The sequence below is a fragment of the Hemibagrus wyckioides genome, linkage group LG23 (assembly GCF_019097595.1).
Source record: "Hemibagrus wyckioides isolate EC202008001 linkage group LG23, SWU_Hwy_1.0, whole genome shotgun sequence".
Lineage (NCBI taxonomy): Eukaryota > Metazoa > Chordata > Actinopteri > Siluriformes > Bagridae > Hemibagrus > Hemibagrus wyckioides.
Genome location: NC_080732.1, coordinates 6,473,169 through 6,490,763, shown reverse-complemented (window position 1 = coordinate 6,490,763; position 17,595 = coordinate 6,473,169). Strand labels below are relative to the sequence as shown.

At 38.0% G+C, this 17,595-nt stretch overlaps 1 protein-coding gene across 2 annotated transcripts; it reads left to right on the top strand.

Annotated features, from left to right (window-relative positions):
• The first annotated feature begins 33 nt into the window (after positions 1–33).
• cd226 (CD226 molecule) lies at positions 34–17,046 on the top strand. 2 transcript variants are annotated; one of them, XM_058376610.1, is made up of 6 exons: positions 34–2,441; positions 7,095–7,421; positions 9,569–9,925; positions 12,436–12,523; positions 15,484–15,538; positions 16,850–17,046. In XM_058376610.1, the coding sequence occupies exons 1-6, from the start codon at positions 2,375–2,377 to the stop codon at positions 16,868–16,870; spliced, it is 915 nt and encodes a 304-aa protein (XP_058232593.1). In that variant the 5' UTR covers positions 34–2,374; the 3' UTR covers positions 16,871–17,046. The 2 variants fall into 2 exon arrangements, with proteins under 2 accessions (XP_058232593.1, XP_058232592.1); XM_058376609.1 differs by having other exon boundaries at positions 15,809–17,045.
• Positions 17,047–17,595: the final 549 nt, after the last annotated feature.

The window sequence follows — 17,595 nt, the reverse complement described above, 5'->3', positions numbered from 1 at the left end:
GAAAGTAAGTCCTGAAGGGTTCCATGAAATATATATATATATATCCTACAAGAAGATAACAGTGAAGTAAAATCAACAGCAAAATTTGTAGAGAATTTTCTTGCCTCGAAGGCAGTGTATGATATTTGGTCAAGTTATGTCTAGCATATCAAGAAGAATCTTCAACAATTTGACAAGCAAGCCGGCAAAATTCAAACAGAAATGTACATTCAGAGGGGGAAAAACAATGTACACCCTTTCATTTCTGTGTTTTTTTTATTTATAAGGGCTTAAAAACAGCTTTCAATATATTCTTCACCAGGCACATCATGTGACCTAAAGGCCATTTAAAGTATTTCAGTTTAGTTTCTGTTATTTGAATAGCACTTTTAACAATGGGCGTTGTCTCAAACCAGCTTTACAGAAGTAAAGGTACATAGAAAAAATTCTAAAGTTTTAAGATATTATTTTGTCCCTAATGAGCAAGCCTGAGGCGACGGTGGCAAGGAATAAGTCCCTGAGATGATATGAGGAAGAAACCTTGAGAGGAACCAGACTCGGAAGGGAACCTCATCCTCATTTGGGTGATGTTAAATGTTCATGTTCATGACGGCAAAATCTGAAGTATAGCTAGTTGGCTAAAATGACTTAGATTACATCTCAACAAATCACATACATGAGATGAGACCAAGATTGTATTGTATTGGGATACAATATTGGGCAAACATCTCCACAAACACCTCATACCAACTGTCAATCATGGTGGTGGAGGGGTGGTGATTTGGGCTTGTTTTACAGCCATGGAACCTGGAGAAATTGAAACAATGATTAACAAGACTTTATACCGGAATATTCTTGAGACAAACATGAGCTCATCTGTCCAGCACCTTAATCTAGGCTGAATTTAATCTGGGTCATACCCTCAGACCTACATCTGAATGTGTAAAGAAGAAAAAAATCAAGGTGTTGGAATGACCATGTCAAAGTCCAGACCCTCAAATGTAATGCTACAGTTGGATCTTAAGAGATCTGTTCATTAACAAACCCTCTGAAACATCATACTAAAGAAGAAAGAGTGGGCCAAAGTTTCTCCTACACGATGTGAGAGATTGATATAATCCCATAGAAACCATTTACTTCAAAGTACTATTGCTGAAGGTGGTTCTACATCGCATGACTATTACATTCAGAGAGGTGGGTGCAGAACTATTCCCCTCTATTCATTTCTAGATATCTACAAGAATGCTGAACACCTTGCTTCTCTCAAGTTTCCTTTCAGTTGACCCTGAGGGTGTGCATAGTTTTGCACTCGTTTGCACATCCTCTGCATGTTTGAGCTGGGGAGAAAAAAAAATACCATGGACGCCTTCACGTTTCTCTTTTGTTAGTAACTAGTTAGCCAGTTATTTGTGATGAGTGATTTATATTTTACACCTTAAAATAGTAGGTTTTAGGTTTGTCAGATTAATCTATCCGAATGTTATTTCTATAATTTATATAATCTCATTTAAATGTTAACAGTAGTACTTCGTTTATTATTGATTCTGCCAGCAGCCGTGGTTGATTTAGTGTCACTTGCTGAACTTGTGATTAAGGAGATTTTTCCAAGTTGGAATTCCATGGTGTGTTTTCTTCATTTTTAAATTCAGTGTAATAAAGGTGGGTTTTTTCTTTCTTTTCAAAAGAGAAGAAATTAAATTAAAGGGATTTGTCTAAACAATATAGTACATTGTTCAATTAAATTACATAAAAGGACAACTATCTTTGGTTTGGGTGAAATTGTGGCAAATTTTCTGTTTCCCATGTTAGAGGAAATGCAACCTGACCCTAGAAGGATTTGAAACACATGACAAGAAAAGGAAGCATCTTGAATAGATCTGTCTTAGAGAGAGAAAGAGAAAGTGTGTGTGAGTTTGTGTGTATACATGTGCATGTGCATGCCAGCGTGTGTGTGTGTGCGCGTGTGTGTGTGCGTACGTTTCAATTTTCCCCTCATACGCATGACATGAGTCATGTGTATGATGTATTGCTCAATCCTGATAGTTTCACTGTAGAGGTAATGATCGTTATTACATTTCAGAGATGAAAAATCGTATTATTTGCCGTATTATTTGCTAGCTAGTTTTGGTTCACATTTCTGACTCATTTCTTTTCAAAGAAAAAAAAAAATTCATTTCTTGTTTTTTTTCTTTGACCTTTTACAGTAAGTATTAGTGTTTCACAATCACAATGTGGTAACACCGGGTCAAAGAGAACAATAAATGGTTAAGTTTTTTAGTGAATCTTACTCCGCCTCATCGAATGCTGAATCGTTCTTGAGTGTCTGTGAACAGGAAGTTGTTCTTTGCGTCTCTACTCCATCAATGCTGCATTCATTTGCGCTCAGACCGTGACGATGGAAGCTGTACAAAAGGAAAACTGGTACTTCATGGCACTTCTGATTTCACTCGCTTTTATCAAAGGTACTGTGCTGCTGCTTTCAATTTACTTTTTACAGCAAAAAATGTATGTATATATATATATATATATATATATATATATATATATATATATATATATATATATATATATAATTTATTTATTTATTTATTTATTTATTTATTTATTTAAAAACCTGTATTGTAAAATTGTAACTGTTGGTTAAATCGATAAATAATACTTACAAAAAAAGCTAGAAGTCCATGTAGTAGTAAAGTGAACTAGATTTCTTTTGTATTTATTTATTTATTTATTCATTCATTCATTTATTACTTCCCAAACAATTCATTTCCATTAGGATTTGTAATAATAATTTAATAATAATAATAATAATGAATAATATTTAAATATTTTTAAATATTAGATATTTTTTATAATATTTTTAATAGTAAATAATAGTTTATTATTATTATTATTATTATTATAAACTGGTTATCAATCTATAGTCTTTATTGAATAAATTAAATGAACATTGTGATGACACACATGACAGAATTTCTATGCGGGGAAGAAAACAGGCACACTGGGACATTTTCCTTTTTATTTTCTTTCACATTTCTGAAAGAAGTCTTCAGCATTTGGAACTGTAAGTAACTGTTCCTCCACAGGAAAGTTTCCCAGCTTTAAAAGTGCAAAAACTAATTAAAACAATTTTAATGCCCCCCAAAAATGAAATGTATCGATAAATGGATAAATGGTATGATTTTTTGTTTATCAGTGTTTTTAAAAAATAATAATAATAAAAAAGTTAATCCTATCGAGAAATTGTACCTATAGGAAAAGAATCAACCCGGCTTCATGTCAGACACCAACACACCATCTCATTTTTGATTATTTTCCTAGAACATCTTGTCCCATTGTGTTTTATTCCTTTCATATTGACTATATTATAACTCGGTCAGCTTTGTGGAACAATCGCCGCCTACCAGTGTAGCTTAGAGATGAACGCAAACTGAACGCAGTAGCTAAACTGCAGCATATCCAGCTGGGATTCTAAGGGCTGTATTCAAACTATTATTAATACTGTATATGATTCAGATACGTAGTATGGAGACTTCTCCTGTATATAGAATATTTTAATCAGCTTCCTCATATTCTTTGACTATAGTTTAATGTGGTGGCTTGTGTGGGTATGAATTGTGTGTCCACTGATTGATTGTTCCATTAATAGCCATTAACCACCAGCTGCCATGGCTATTTAATAACACTCATGGCCATATAGACTAAACAAGCTGCTTGTGAGAGAATGTTTGCTCTTCTGCTTTGTCTATTGTACAGCTTGTTTGGGTAAAACTAGCCCATTATAGATTTTTTTTTCCCCCTTGTAATGTTAATAAATAAAATGTCTTCCTGAGTGTATTTGATTTTTTGATCAAATGCTTATCTCAATCTCAATCATAGGTTAATTTCAATCTTGTACCATGGTGGGTTTCGTGCCTTGTGGCAATCGGAACAATAGCTCTCGTCATTCTTCAGTGATGGGAAATCAGCTCGGTGGTTTGTGAGGTTTCTAAGTTAGCGGCGTTTCCGACTGAGACATTTTCTAAAGACAGATGTACAGGGCTTATATATTTTGTCGCTACGATGTATGACAAAAACCATTAAATGGAAACAAGTTCAGAATATTCTCCTTGAAGCACTCAAATATGCCACATACAGTGAGGGGAAAAAATTATTTTATCCCCTGCTGATTTTGTACGTTTGCCCACTGACAAAGAAATGATCAGTCTATAATTTTAATGCTAGGTTTATTAGAACAGTGAGAGACAGAATAACATTTTAAAAAAGTTCTACATTGATTTAATGAGTGAAATAAGTATCTGACCCCTTTGCAAAACATGACCTTAATACTTGGTGGCAAAACCCTTGTTGGCAATCACAGAGGTCAGACTTTCTTGTAGTTGGCCACCAGGTTTGCACACATCTCAGGAGGGATTTTGTCCCACTCCTCTTTGCAGATCCTCTCCAAGTCATTAAAGTTTCGAGACTGACTTTTGGCAACTTGAACCTTCAGCTCCCTCCACAGATTTTCTATGGGATTAAGGTCTGGAGACTGGCTAGGCCACTCCAGGACCTTAATGTGCTTCTACTTGAGCCACTTCTTTGTTACCTTGGTCGTGTGTTTTGGGTCATTATCATGCTGGAATACCCATCCCCAACCCATTTTCAATGCCCTGGCTGAGGGAAGGAGGTTCCACCCAAGATTTGACGGTACATGGGCCCGTCCATCATCCCTTTGATTTGGTGCAGTTGTCCTGTCCCCTTAGCAGAATGTTTCCACCTCCATGTTTGATGGTGGGGATGGTGTTCTTGGGGTCATAGGCAGCATTCCTCCTCCTCCAACACAGCGAGCTGAACTGATGCCAAAGAGCTGGATTTTAGTCTCATCTGACCACAATTCTTTCACCCAGTTCTCCTCTGAATCATTCAGATGTTCACTGGCAAACCTCAGATGGGCCTGTACATGTGCTTTCTTGAGCAGAGGGACCTTGCAAGTGCTGCAGGATTTCAGTCCTTCATGCTGTAGTGTCTTACCAATTGTTTTCTTGCTGACTATGGTCCCAGCTGCCTTGAGATCATTGACAAGATCCTCCCGTGTAGTTCTGGCCTGATTCCTCTTCATTCTCATAATCATTGAAACTCCACAAGGTGCGATCTTGCATGTGAGATTGACAGTTGTTTTGTGTTTCTTCCATTTGCGAATAATTGCACCAAATGTTGTCACCTTCTCAAGCTGCTTGTCGATGGTCTTATAGCTTATTCCAGCCTTGTGGAGGTCTACAATCTGGTCCATGACATCCTTGGACAGCTCTTTGGTCTTGGCCATGGTGGAGAGTTTGGAATGTGATTAATTGATTGCTTCTGTGGACAGGTGTCTCTTATATAGGTAACAAGCTGAGATTAGGAGCACTCTCTTAAACTCTCATTAAAATGCAAATCAATTTATAACTTTTTTGAAATGCCTTTTTCTGGATTTCTTTGTTGTTATTCTGTCTCTCACTGTTAAAATAAACCTACCATTAAAATTATAAACTGATCATTTCTTTGTCAGTGGGCAAACGGACAAAATCAGCAGGGGATCAAATAATTTTTTCCCTCACTGTAATATTATTGTAGCATAAAAACAAGCTATTATCCTGATCACGTATTTCAACTGATTGAATAAATAATGAGCTAGACATAGCATTCATGTATGAGGTGTAGACATTTTTTTCGTATTATGGACTACATCACACAGAGGCTCAGATTATAACTTTTAACTTTTTATTAACTTTTAGACTGATTTTTCCTGTGTGCTATGTTAGCATGAATTACATTTATAGCATTTCGCAGACACCCTTATCCAGAACGATTTTCATTTATCTCATTCATACCACTGAGCTACTGAGGGTTAAGGGCCTTGCTCAAGCACCGGCAGCTTGGTGGTCTTGGGATTCAAACTCACCACCCTCTGATCAGTAGTCCTTCACCTTAATTACTGAGCTATCACTTCTCTGTTCAGTGTCGGAACTCAGAGTCCCCTCCGAGTGGACATATCACAGGGTGGAATCTTTAACAGTACCAATTTCTATTATTTTCAACAATCGTACCAAATGAACTCAATAAACTATCAAATAATCAAATACTCAGCCGAAATGAAGGAGATCTCAGTCAGCAGATGAGAAGAAGCAGGTTTCTTTATTCAGAGATGCAGTCAATCACATGCATTCCTGAAGAGAGCAGCTGGTCTAAAAAAAAAAAAAAAACCCCAAAAATTCCCTTCTTCTTGTACCTCAGACGCCCCATGTCGCCTCCTCTTCCAAATTTAAATATTTCTAGAAATTCCCACATTATACTCAATGTATGTATACTTTTAATCCATCCTTCCTTACTATATTTTCGTATTTGTCCCCATACCGCCCCCTTAGTTAAAACATCTTCCCTTTGATGACATCAAACAACCTTTCGGGTACGTGATGTATACAACAATGTGCACATACACAAGTACCGACCAACCTCGATGTTTTCGATGTGTCAAAATTAGATGTGCTTCAATTTCTTGGAAAACCTTCTATTTCTAAGTTTAACTCTTTGTGTCTGGAACTAAATGTGCTCCTCTGTTGCCTATTAAGCAATGCTAAAGCTCATAAGATCCCTAGGTTATGTCTGTCTGGGTGACTATTCTTGGTGAAATTCCCCTTTCAGCACAAAAACATCTCCTCTATTTCACCCATCTCAGCACTATTTCTGCCTGATGATTACGAAATTTACAAAAACATCCCCATCTCAGCACTGCTTGATAATTATGAAAGTTACACATGTGCATTAATCAAAAGCTCAAAAGCTCCAAAGCCTGATATTATAAAGGATATATATTTGATATACTTGCATTACTCAAAAGCTTACTATTAATCCGAAGCTAAATAATTTTGATAGATATTTGGTAGATATTTGATATATGATTGATAACCACTACTTCTATGCAGAGCATTTTAAATCCAGGCTAATGTATGATGTATGATATCTATGTAATGTCTCCGACATCAGTTTTACTCTTATGTTGCGATCACACATGGCATATTTCGCATATGTATAGCAAGATAGTGTTAGTAGTATTTAACAGTATTTATTAATATGTATCTGTGTTTATCTGTCAGTCTCAGAGGCGCTGCAGTCTCAACGCAGCATAGTGAAGCTTCAAGATGGGATGCTGTTGGACTGCACATGTCCCTGGAGCGGTAACCTCATCATGGTGTCATGGACTAAAGATGTCCACGCAGCTCCACTTGCCATTTATCACCCTGATTACGGCATCAATTTCAGCGCTGCTTATGACGGTAGAGTCGAGTTCGTCCGTGCATCAGAGATGGACGGCAGCATCAGAATAAGGAACGTCACCAAAAAAGATGAGGGTGTGTATCACTGCTCAGTGCAGACCTTTCCTCACGGGTCATGGTCCAAAGATACGCTGGTGCAAAAACAAGGTATGAGGGCATTAGATTTTATTTTGTTTGTTTATTAGACAATATTTCATCATGTTTTTTGTTGTTGTTTTCCACCATAAGTTGTGAAAACCACATATTACAATCTTTCTATTAGTTTTCTAAGCACTTACATACAAGCCTTCTCTATTCTCCAGAATTATTTAGGGCTTTTCACACTTGAAATAGTTAAACCTGGGTTATTCTGAACCTCTTGTAAACAGAATCCTGGGTTATCTAGTTTCATATTTCACACTGCTCATACTATATCCGAGGTTAGCAGTTAATCCTGGTTATTTAGAATCTGATGTTCCACAAGTACATTCCTAAACCCTGGGCTAACCTTCTTATTTGATTTAAATAACAGCTAGTGTTGGGCTTTCATGTCTGTGACGAAAAAAGGACAGGTCTTCTGTTTTGTGCCTGAAGCTTTGGTACAGTGGAATATCAAAATACGGATTTAATTAATTCTTAAACGAATTAATGAATTTTCTCTAAGAAATCATGTAAATTCAGTTGATCCATTCCATTACCAATACCTATAAGAAGCTGGGGGGGTGTTGTAGCTTAGAGGTTAAGGTGTTAGCCTCCTGATCAGAAGGTTGTGAGTTCAAATCCCAGGCGTGAGACCAAGATGCTACTGCTAAGGCACCCTGAGCAAGGCCCTTAACCCTCAGTTGCTCAGTTGTATTAAATGAGATAAATTGTAAGTTGCTCTGGATAAAGGTGTATGCTATAAATATATATAAAATATGAAGTGTATGTAAACTGTATGGCTGCTTACAAGGAACTGACCCAAGCCAAGCATTCCATGTCAAGGGTCCTCACAGGAAGTCGTGCCGCCAAGCTTGGGCTAAAAATAGAATAGACCACCCACACCACCAATCTGTCAACAAAAAAACACATAGCTTTTGAAATGATGCTGAAGGCAACGTTGGTATCATGGGTTGACTCTTTCCAAACAGCTTTCACTGACTGAAAAAAAAAATCAGTAAAATCGTAAACTCGCTTCGTTGGCTTTTCTTGATTTTCCACTGACAAAAGACAAGTTTTGAATGGCTCCCCCACATACGTGCAACTTAGCCAGCGCTAGGTTCTGTTCTTTCTTATGCAGAAAATGCTTCGTATGTCTTTCTTGGAAAATTTCGATTCTTGCGGCGAAAATTCGTAAGGTTCCATTTGCAAGGTTAAATTCGCATTCGTATGTTGAGGTTCCACTGTATTGTTATCTTTCACACCGTTGGCCTTGTGGTTGTTATCAAACTTCCGCTAATTTTTCAGTGTCACAGATTTTCCCTCATTTTGCTGCCTGCGCTACTGAGCCGTTTATGAGGATATGACGGTTTGCTTTATCGTGTATTATAATATGACTCATGCGCTATAGCTAAGCATCTAGTCGTAGTGTTCTAATATTCTGTTGTTTCACACTGTACACGTTTGACACCACAGTGTGGAAAAATACTGTGATAACCCTGCTTCTAATTTCACAGTTGGGTTTCATAACCCCAGGTAAAAAGCAGTGCTAATCCTCTTCTAAACTACACGCGTTAAACGATCCTCCAGGGTTTGTATGCGGGGTTTAACTCTTTGGTTGAAGAAGTGTGAAAGTGTGGAAAGCCCTACTTTTAATTTGTAATACTTACACTTACATTTTATTTTTATTACTTGCACTTTTTTGCCTGCATTATGTGTAACAAAACTATTTTGTCATGAAAACCTGGATATTTGTTTATAAAAATGAATTATCTCTAATATGATACGGTTTGGGGGTATTTTATAAGGATATTGTAACTTGGGCATTCTGTCATATTATATATTATTATATATTGTTATATTTTCCTATAAAATATTGGCTTCAAGAAGCTTTTAATAGTAGAATTAGAAGAGCAAGTCAAGATCAATGACACCAATAGACAATAAAGTCTACTTTGAACAATGGTCATTTTTCTGAATAACAGAATTGTCTCACACAAAATTCAATACGGTTCAGAAGTGAAGTTAAAAGCAGGTTTTGTAATGCACTGTAATGGTTATCTAGCTCAGTAAACTAGTGTGGATATTACAAACTCTGTAAATACAGTATGTAGTACGAGGTGAGAAAATCCTTGAGCTGTTTATCTAATCATTTCTTTCCTCTTCCATCCCTGCAGACACCACCCCAGTCTTCCACCACAGTCCCAACACCGAATATCTTACTGTCTCTGAAAGCGAAGACGTGACCATCAGATGTAGTCAAAACGACACCATGTACAACGTCAGCATGGAGAAGATGGAGGTAACGGATGGAGGGAGCAGTCTGTTAGCAGTGTGTAAGCAGGGCTACGATGGCGTGGAGCTCAGCAAGTTTCTACACAGAGGAGTCGTGAACTGCAGTGACGCAATGGGGATGGAGCTGCGTTTAAACAACGTGAACGAGCATGACGGTGGAAATTATCGCTGTAACTTCAGCACAGATGGCGAGGTTTCTAGCAGAATCATCCAGCTCATGGTGGTTTCCAATCCCAAAGGTTTACAAATGCACAACACCATTGCATATACACAGATGTAGTCCATCAGCTGAGTGTTTTGTGTTTAGTGTCTGGTATTGGAGCTACAAGGCTAATGTTGCATGACGTTTATAGCAATCCATGTGTGAATCAACACACATCTTAAGGGTGCTATTTGTATAATTTAATAACCCAACATTCTGCATAGAACTGTAAATATATTGTACAAGTAATAAAAAACCAACTATAGCTATATATACAACTATATTTACCTTTGAACTCTGAGCCACACCCCTAACCACTGTCTCATCGCATCAGCTGAGAAAGAAAGTGATTCGGCTTCAAAAAAGACAAATCTTACAGCATCTGTTTGAGAACAACTAAGCATTTTAATGAAGTTTGCACAATGCTAAACAGTAATCTGTACATTACTCTGAAAGATTAGCTACATATTTGCACATAGCCTTGTAGAGCGCCATTAAATAATCCGTCAAATCTAAACAACAACAACAAAAAAGAACTACAGTTATAATATACTGCTCCTACTGCTATAATTGTATGTTCTTTTAAGGGCTGCATTCAGGCTATTCTGCATTCGACTTTAAGTAGCGCAAGAGTTAAGAATTTGGGTTGGAGTTTGAGTGAAACAGGAGCGTGTCTCATTCACACTCGATTCAGACCTTGAACTTAAGTCTAAAGGGTGTTTTAATATTTGAGAACCAATAGGAAAAAATGCACATATACGATATTGCCAAAAGTTTTGGGACGTCTGCCTTTACATGCACATGAACTTTAATGACATCTCATTCTTAAGACTTAGGGTTTAACGTGGAGTTGGCCCACCCTTTGCAGCTATAACAGCTTCAACTCTTCTGGGAAGGCTTTCCACAAGGTTTAGGAGTGTGTTTATATGAATTTTTGACCATTCCTCTAGAAGCACATTTGTGAGATCAGGCACTGAAGGTCTGTCTTGCAGTCTCCACTCTAATTCATCCTGAAGGTGTTTTATCAGGTTAGAGGTCAGGTCAGTCAAGTTCCTCCACACCAAACTCGCTCATCTATGTCTTTATGGGCCTTGCTTTGTGTACTGGTGTGCAGTCATGTTGGAACAGGAAGGAATCATCCACAAACTGTTCCCACAAAGCATGAAATTGTCCATAATGTCTTGGTATGCTGAAGATTTTATACACCTGTGGCCATGGAAGTGATTGGAACACATGTATTCAATGATTTATAGGGGTGTCCCAAAACTTTTGACAATATAGTGTAAATATGATGCGAAGAGCATAAGGGTTAACATGTAGAGCACATTAAAAATAATAAACATTAAAAAACACTCTCGGTTAGTTCCTGACTTTTCATAAATCCTCTACTTTTCTTACTGAATGTTGGCTAGAATTAGCGCTATTTTAAACTTAGTCCCACTATCTGACAGTTTGATGTAACAACAGAATATCCTTCTGAAATCTTTGCTTTGCTGTATGAATGAATGCTATAAATTCGCTCAAACTATGAAATGCCATTTATAGTAAGGTTAAATATGAACTAAATAAACAGAACTTCACTGATTTTAAGTAAGAACTACGCAAAAAAAAAAAAAAAAAAAACAGTCCCTGAGTGTAAAAAACAAACAAAAACAAAGGTAACCAATCCACACATGAATCTGGAATGATTGACAGTCATGTAAGTGTTTTGAACTTTGCCATATCCATTAATACCCTAGAAGCCCTGCTCCAGTCCTCCCTTCATCTTTCATGACCTATCGATTTTCCCTGCTGGGAAGATGTGCTGACTCGGCACACTCGCTTTCTGTCGGTGGAAATGGAGCACGTGTATGAGTGTGAAAGAAAATCTCTCAGTGCGTGTGTAGGACTTATCAATAGATATATTAAGTATTGAGTTTTCACTGAAAATATTTCTGCTGAAAGATTAAACAGGCCTACAATGGAGTGTAAAATCAGGTTCATTTTAATGCTAATTAGAAATAGCCTTTATTCGTCACATATACATTACAGCACTGTGAAATTCTTTCTTCACATATCCCAGCCTTGGAGGTTGGGGTGAGAGCACAGGGTCAGCCATGATACAGCATCCCTGGAGCAGAGAGAGGGTTAAGGTCCTTGCCCAAGGGCCCAACAGTGGCAATTTGGCAGTGCTGGGGCTTGAACCCACAATCTTCCGGTCAACGGAAACCACTTGAACCACCACCGCCCCATAATTAGAAAGTGATTAGAAATTTCTGCCCTGCAGCAGTTAGTGTGGTGGAGTGTGTGTATAGTATATGCAGGGTTTTATGGCAAGCACCACTCTCTAGGCCACTCATTTAATTTCATTTAATTTACTAAAAATAACAGATTAATCTTATCTAAATCACATTTAAACTTAAGTCTCAAACTCTGAATACAGCCTTTAGTGTTACATGAGGCACAAGAGAGAACCTTCAGCTCTATACTTTTACAATGGCTAAAATTACATCATTAAATTATACAATTATTCCTCTCATCCCTCGTCTCTGACTGCTTTTATTTCAGGACTCGGGTGGTACATTTACACCGCAGCAGGAGTAGCAGGTGCACTCGTCCTGATGTCCGTCGCTCTTTTATTCTCGTGTAGGAGCAGGTACGTTACTGCATGCACTACATGAATCCGTACTCACTGTCCACTTTATGAAGAACGCCTGTACATTCATTAAATGATCCAAACAGTCAATCACATCTCAGCAGCACAATGCATGAAATTATCCATCCAGTGAGCAGCACTTTGTTGCTGAGAGAGGCTACACGGGTTCAGAATGCCAGGAAGTCTATAGTAACTCAGACAACCACCATGACGAGAAGAAAAATGTCTAGCAGAATACAATATCAGGTTCCAGATTACACCAAAGAACAGGCAATGTGTTTTTCTCTTGATCTGTATCTGCATGATTTTATGCTACACATATCATGCCACTACATGATTGGCTGATTGGATAAATGCAAGGAAATTGACTATTTTGGTCGTTTCATTTCTCTCACCAAAATACTATGAAGTGTTTTAACAATGTGTCTGCTAGTGTTAACCATTACATCATACCAATAAACTTCAAATAGTCCACCTGCCTATTATTAGTAAAATGGATTAGAATAAGAAAAAATTACAATAATATTAAATCAAAATATATGTATAAAGTAGCTCTATGGCATACATCGATCAGGCATAACATTATGACTATTGTGTTGGTCCCCCTTTTGCTGCCAAAACCCTGCCCTGACCCGTCCTGCACTGTGTATTCTGACACCTTTCTATCAGAACCAGCATTAACTTCTTCAGCAATTTGAGCAACAGTAGCTCGTCTGTTGGATCGGATCACACGGGTCAGCCTTCACTCCCCACGTGCATCAGTGAGCCTTGGCCGCCCATGACCCTGTCATCAGTTCACCACTGTTCCTTCCTTGGACCACTTTTGATAGATACTGACCACTGCAGACCGGGAACACCCCACAAGAGCTGCAGTTTTGGAGACGCTCTGATCCAGTCGTCTAGCCATCACAATTTGGTTCTTTGTCAAACTTGCTCAACTCCTTACCCTTGTCCATTTTTCCTGCTTCTAACACATCAACTTTGAGGAAAACATTCCTACTAACAGGTGCCGAGATGAGATGATAATCAGTCTTATTGACTTCACCTGTCAGTGGTCATAATGTTATGGCTGATTGGTGTGTAAGTAAATCTAATAGGTAAATTATAATAAAAAGTTTTATGATATTCGATATTAGGTTATTCAGCATATGCTAATCTTGTAGAAGATTCTAGAAAAGAGCTGCACAGTAAACACTCAAAGAGTTACAGCATTATGTGTCAATTAGCATACAGGAAAACACCTAAAAAATATTTGCAGTAAACTCTCGTCAGTGAGTTTATTAGCACAGGCATCAGGTAATTAGGAAAAAATGCAACTGAGTCGTTTCTGAGTTCTTCAATTCATCAAAAATTTAGTCTTCTATATTTAACATGTTTATCTGCACTAACCTGTTCACCAACCTCAGTAACCTGTACATCAGCACCTCTGTATGCAGTTGGATTCTGGACTTCCTAACCAGTACACCTCAGTCTATTTAACCGGTCAGTCACATGTCATTACCATCATCCTGAGTTGCTGAGTGTGCTGAGACTGCTGCTCTACTTCCTGTTTACCTGTAACTGCGTGCCTCTCTGTTACGTCAGCAACAATGATGAGATCCAAAGTCTAGCAGCATGGATTTCCGCCAACAACCTCACCCTTAACGTCAAGAAGACCAAAGAGCTGCTGCTTTTCCATTCAAGCATGTGAATCCAGCATGCACAGCAGTCTTCCTGGGTGTCCACATCTCTGTGGATCTGTCCACCACCATAATCCTGTTTAGAAAGGTGCAACAGCATCTTTGCTTCCCGAGGTGACTGAAGAAATGTCTTCCTCAGATTTTAACTATCTCTGCACTGTTGAGAGCATGCCGACCAACTCTGTCCCAGTGTGGTACGGCAGCTCCACGGTGTGAGAAAGAAAAGCTCTGTAAAGGGTGACGAAAACCAGCTAGCATCTGTGGCTACCTTCTGGCCACAACATCCCCACCACAGTGAAGAGTTTCTTTTCTCACAACCCTGCTGAACTCAACACGACACTCTTAGCCCACTGATGCTTTATGTTCTGAAATCATCCTGCGCCTCTATTCTATACTGTATACTTTGTATTATCTCTCTATCATTGTAGATTCATAATAAATCCTAGGTCATCTTATATACACTGATCAGACATAACATTATGACCACCTGCCTGATATTGTGCTGTCCCCTTTTTTGCTGGCAAAACAGCCCTGACCCATCCTGCACTGTGTATTCTGACATCAAAACCAGCATTAACTTCTTCAGCAATTTGAGCAACAGTAGCTCGTCTGTTGGATCGGATCACACGGGCCAACCCCACGTACATCAAGGATCCTTGGCCGCCCATGACCCTGTCGCCGGTTCACCACTGTTCCTTCCTTGGACCACTTTTGACCACTTTTGGAGATGCTCTGATCCAGTGGTCTAGCCATCACAATTTGGCCCTTGTCAAACTCGCTCAAATCCTTACGCTTGTCCATTTTTCCTGCTTCTAACACATCAACTTTGAGGACAAAATGTTCACTTGCTGCCTAATATATCCCACCCACTAACAGGATGAGGAGATCATCAGTGTTGTTCACTTCACCTCTCAGTGCTCATAATGTTATGCCTGATCGGTGTATTTGTAAATTATCTGTTGCATACACAACGTTCATGTCTCTTACATATATGTATTCATGACTTATATTTACAAAATTATATATTTATTAGTTTTTCTGTTATAGCAGCATGTAATTTTATACTCATACTGTTATCTACTCGGTAGCTACTCTACATATTCTCTGCACATAGCCTTACTTATTTATTTATTTCATTACTGAACTACATTTCATTACTGAGCAGCTGCTGTGTTCACCGATTATACATTTATCTTTGTCTTGGTTTCTTTCTTGATTCAGTCTAAGTAATAAAGTGCACTTTAATGTCTCCGCTGTAATGTTCTCTCACTTATTCTGCAGGAGGAAGGTGAGGAGATTGGAGTACAGGCCCCAGTTACACACCACCAAAAGAGAGGTAAAACCCTAAACCCTTTCTGCTTCAATTAGCCTAATAGAGAAACACGTCTTACTTTTAATCAACACAGTTCTGCCAAAGGAATGACTGTGTACATAATGTATTTAGACTAACTGGAATTAAATGATCATATGAACAACTTAGAAATCAGTTCATTCTAATCCAGCTTGCTAAATGAAGCCCAGAGTAGCTAACAAGCAACCAAACGTTCTCATTACTAACTACAACATTCTCCTAACTAACAAATGTAACTTTGTTTTTTTTTTGTAGCATAGTTACACTGACATGCAAGGCGGAGTGTATGACAAGATGAAAAAGACAACAAGGAACCAACGAAAGAATAATCCGATATACGTCAACTTCCAAAACACGAGAGTACAGAAGAAAGGAAAGAGATGACGTTTGCAGGTTCACACTGAAAAGACTGCTGAATACTTGTTGAGCCAGTGACTTGGTTTGTGATTAGTCTTTGATGGCTCTGAGTAAAGTAGGAAAGGAAGAGCCACTGGGAAATCTCCTGGGCTTAGTTTTACTTAAAACTATTTTGAAGTAAGTGTGTAAGGAATTGGAATAATTGAAAGAAAATGGCAACACACTATTGTATTAAATGGACGGTAAATGAAGTTCTGTGTCCTACTGAGACGATGGCATCAACAGCAACAGCGCTGGTAACGTCTTGAATCTAATTGATCAGCAGGCGTTGGTTCTTCTACTATAACAGCAGCTCTGACAGAAATCTCAGCTGGATTTCCAATCACAGGTTTACATTAATGAACCTGATTTAATGCATTTACCTTTCAACATCTATTGTGGATGCGCCATTTAGATGTATTAAAGGAGATATTTTAGTACATGTTAAGGAAGGAGTCTCCTTAAAATTTGCACTTTCGGTTTGTCTCAGCTGAGGCTGGTGAAGGAACAACATTAAATGTAGCAGAAAATGGATAAAAACAACAAGCAAAAACCTGTAATTGTTAATAAGTTGCTGTAGTCTGAGAGGACTTCACGATGAACCCTAATTTGTTGTCAAGCTGCATCACACCAACATCGTTAATAGTTTTCCTATAACAGCACACCCTTTACTGATTTATTCCCTTCTATAATCCAGTTCTCATAAAAGCCAAGATCAATGTTTGAAATTCTCATTATACCGAACTAAAACAAATACATCCCCCCCACCCCCAGTCCTTCATGGTGCCTCATTCACTAAGACATTTTATTAACAAGACTAACGTTTTGTCTTCCAATAAGATTATTCATGACTGTACTCAGAAACACACTGTTAAGCTGCTCTTGCTTTTATACGTACAGAAATGGAGAAACGATCTCTGAAGACGTGATGACGAGAGAACAATCGTTATCAGTGGAGTACGGTTTTTCAGTGACGGAGAAGAAACTGTACTTTGGTGTTAAGCTCAAGAAAGGTGGATAATGGGGTAATGGGGATGATTTAGCTTTTATAGATGATGCTGTGGGGGAGTACATGATGTTTTGAAAAACAATTTGTAATAAAAATGATTTTTGTTACCTCAATTACCTTATTTTTTTTTTTTATTATTATTAATGACAAATGTGGATGAATAAATATGTAAGTATTCGTAAATAACACACAACAGCTATCACTCCTGGAGGTTGAATGCATACACATGCGTCCTTTCAAACACACACAAATCCAACTTGCCTTATGATTTCTCAAATCTGACAATTGACTTAACTGGGATTAACGGCAATAGCAGAATTTAATGAACTTTGAAATGAATTTTTTAATTTCGTCATCCTCAACCCTTTTTGCCAGCACCTCGGCATTCCGTTCTGTTCAGCAGTGACAATTTTCAATCAGTATAAACAAGACGTGAATTTGATATAAAATTAATCAATTGATTAGTTTTTACCTCTGTTGGATAATATTTACATTTAGCAGACACCTTTATCCAGAGTGACTTACATTTTGAGCAATTGAGGCTTAAAGGGCCTTGTTCAGGGGCCCAGCAGTGGCAGCTTGGTGGACCTGGCATTCAAACTCACAACTTTCCAATCAGTAGATTTTTAGTGGTTGA

What these genes read in the sequence shown, in the direction of transcription:
- cd226 (XM_058376609.1), top strand. Translation starts at nt 2,375, where the DNA reads ATGGAAGCTGTACAAAAGGAAAACTGGTACTTCATGGCACTTCTGATT. An exon ending in TACGCTGGTGCAAAAACAAG is followed by an intron (nt 7,422 to 9,568) that starts GTATGAGGGCAT and finishes CCATCCCTGCAG; the next exon opens with ACACCACCCCAGTCTTCCAC. An exon ending in TACACACCACCAAAAGAGAG is followed by an intron (nt 15,539 to 15,808) that starts GTAAAACCCTAA and finishes TTTTTTTTGTAG; the next exon opens with CATAGTTACACTGACATGCA.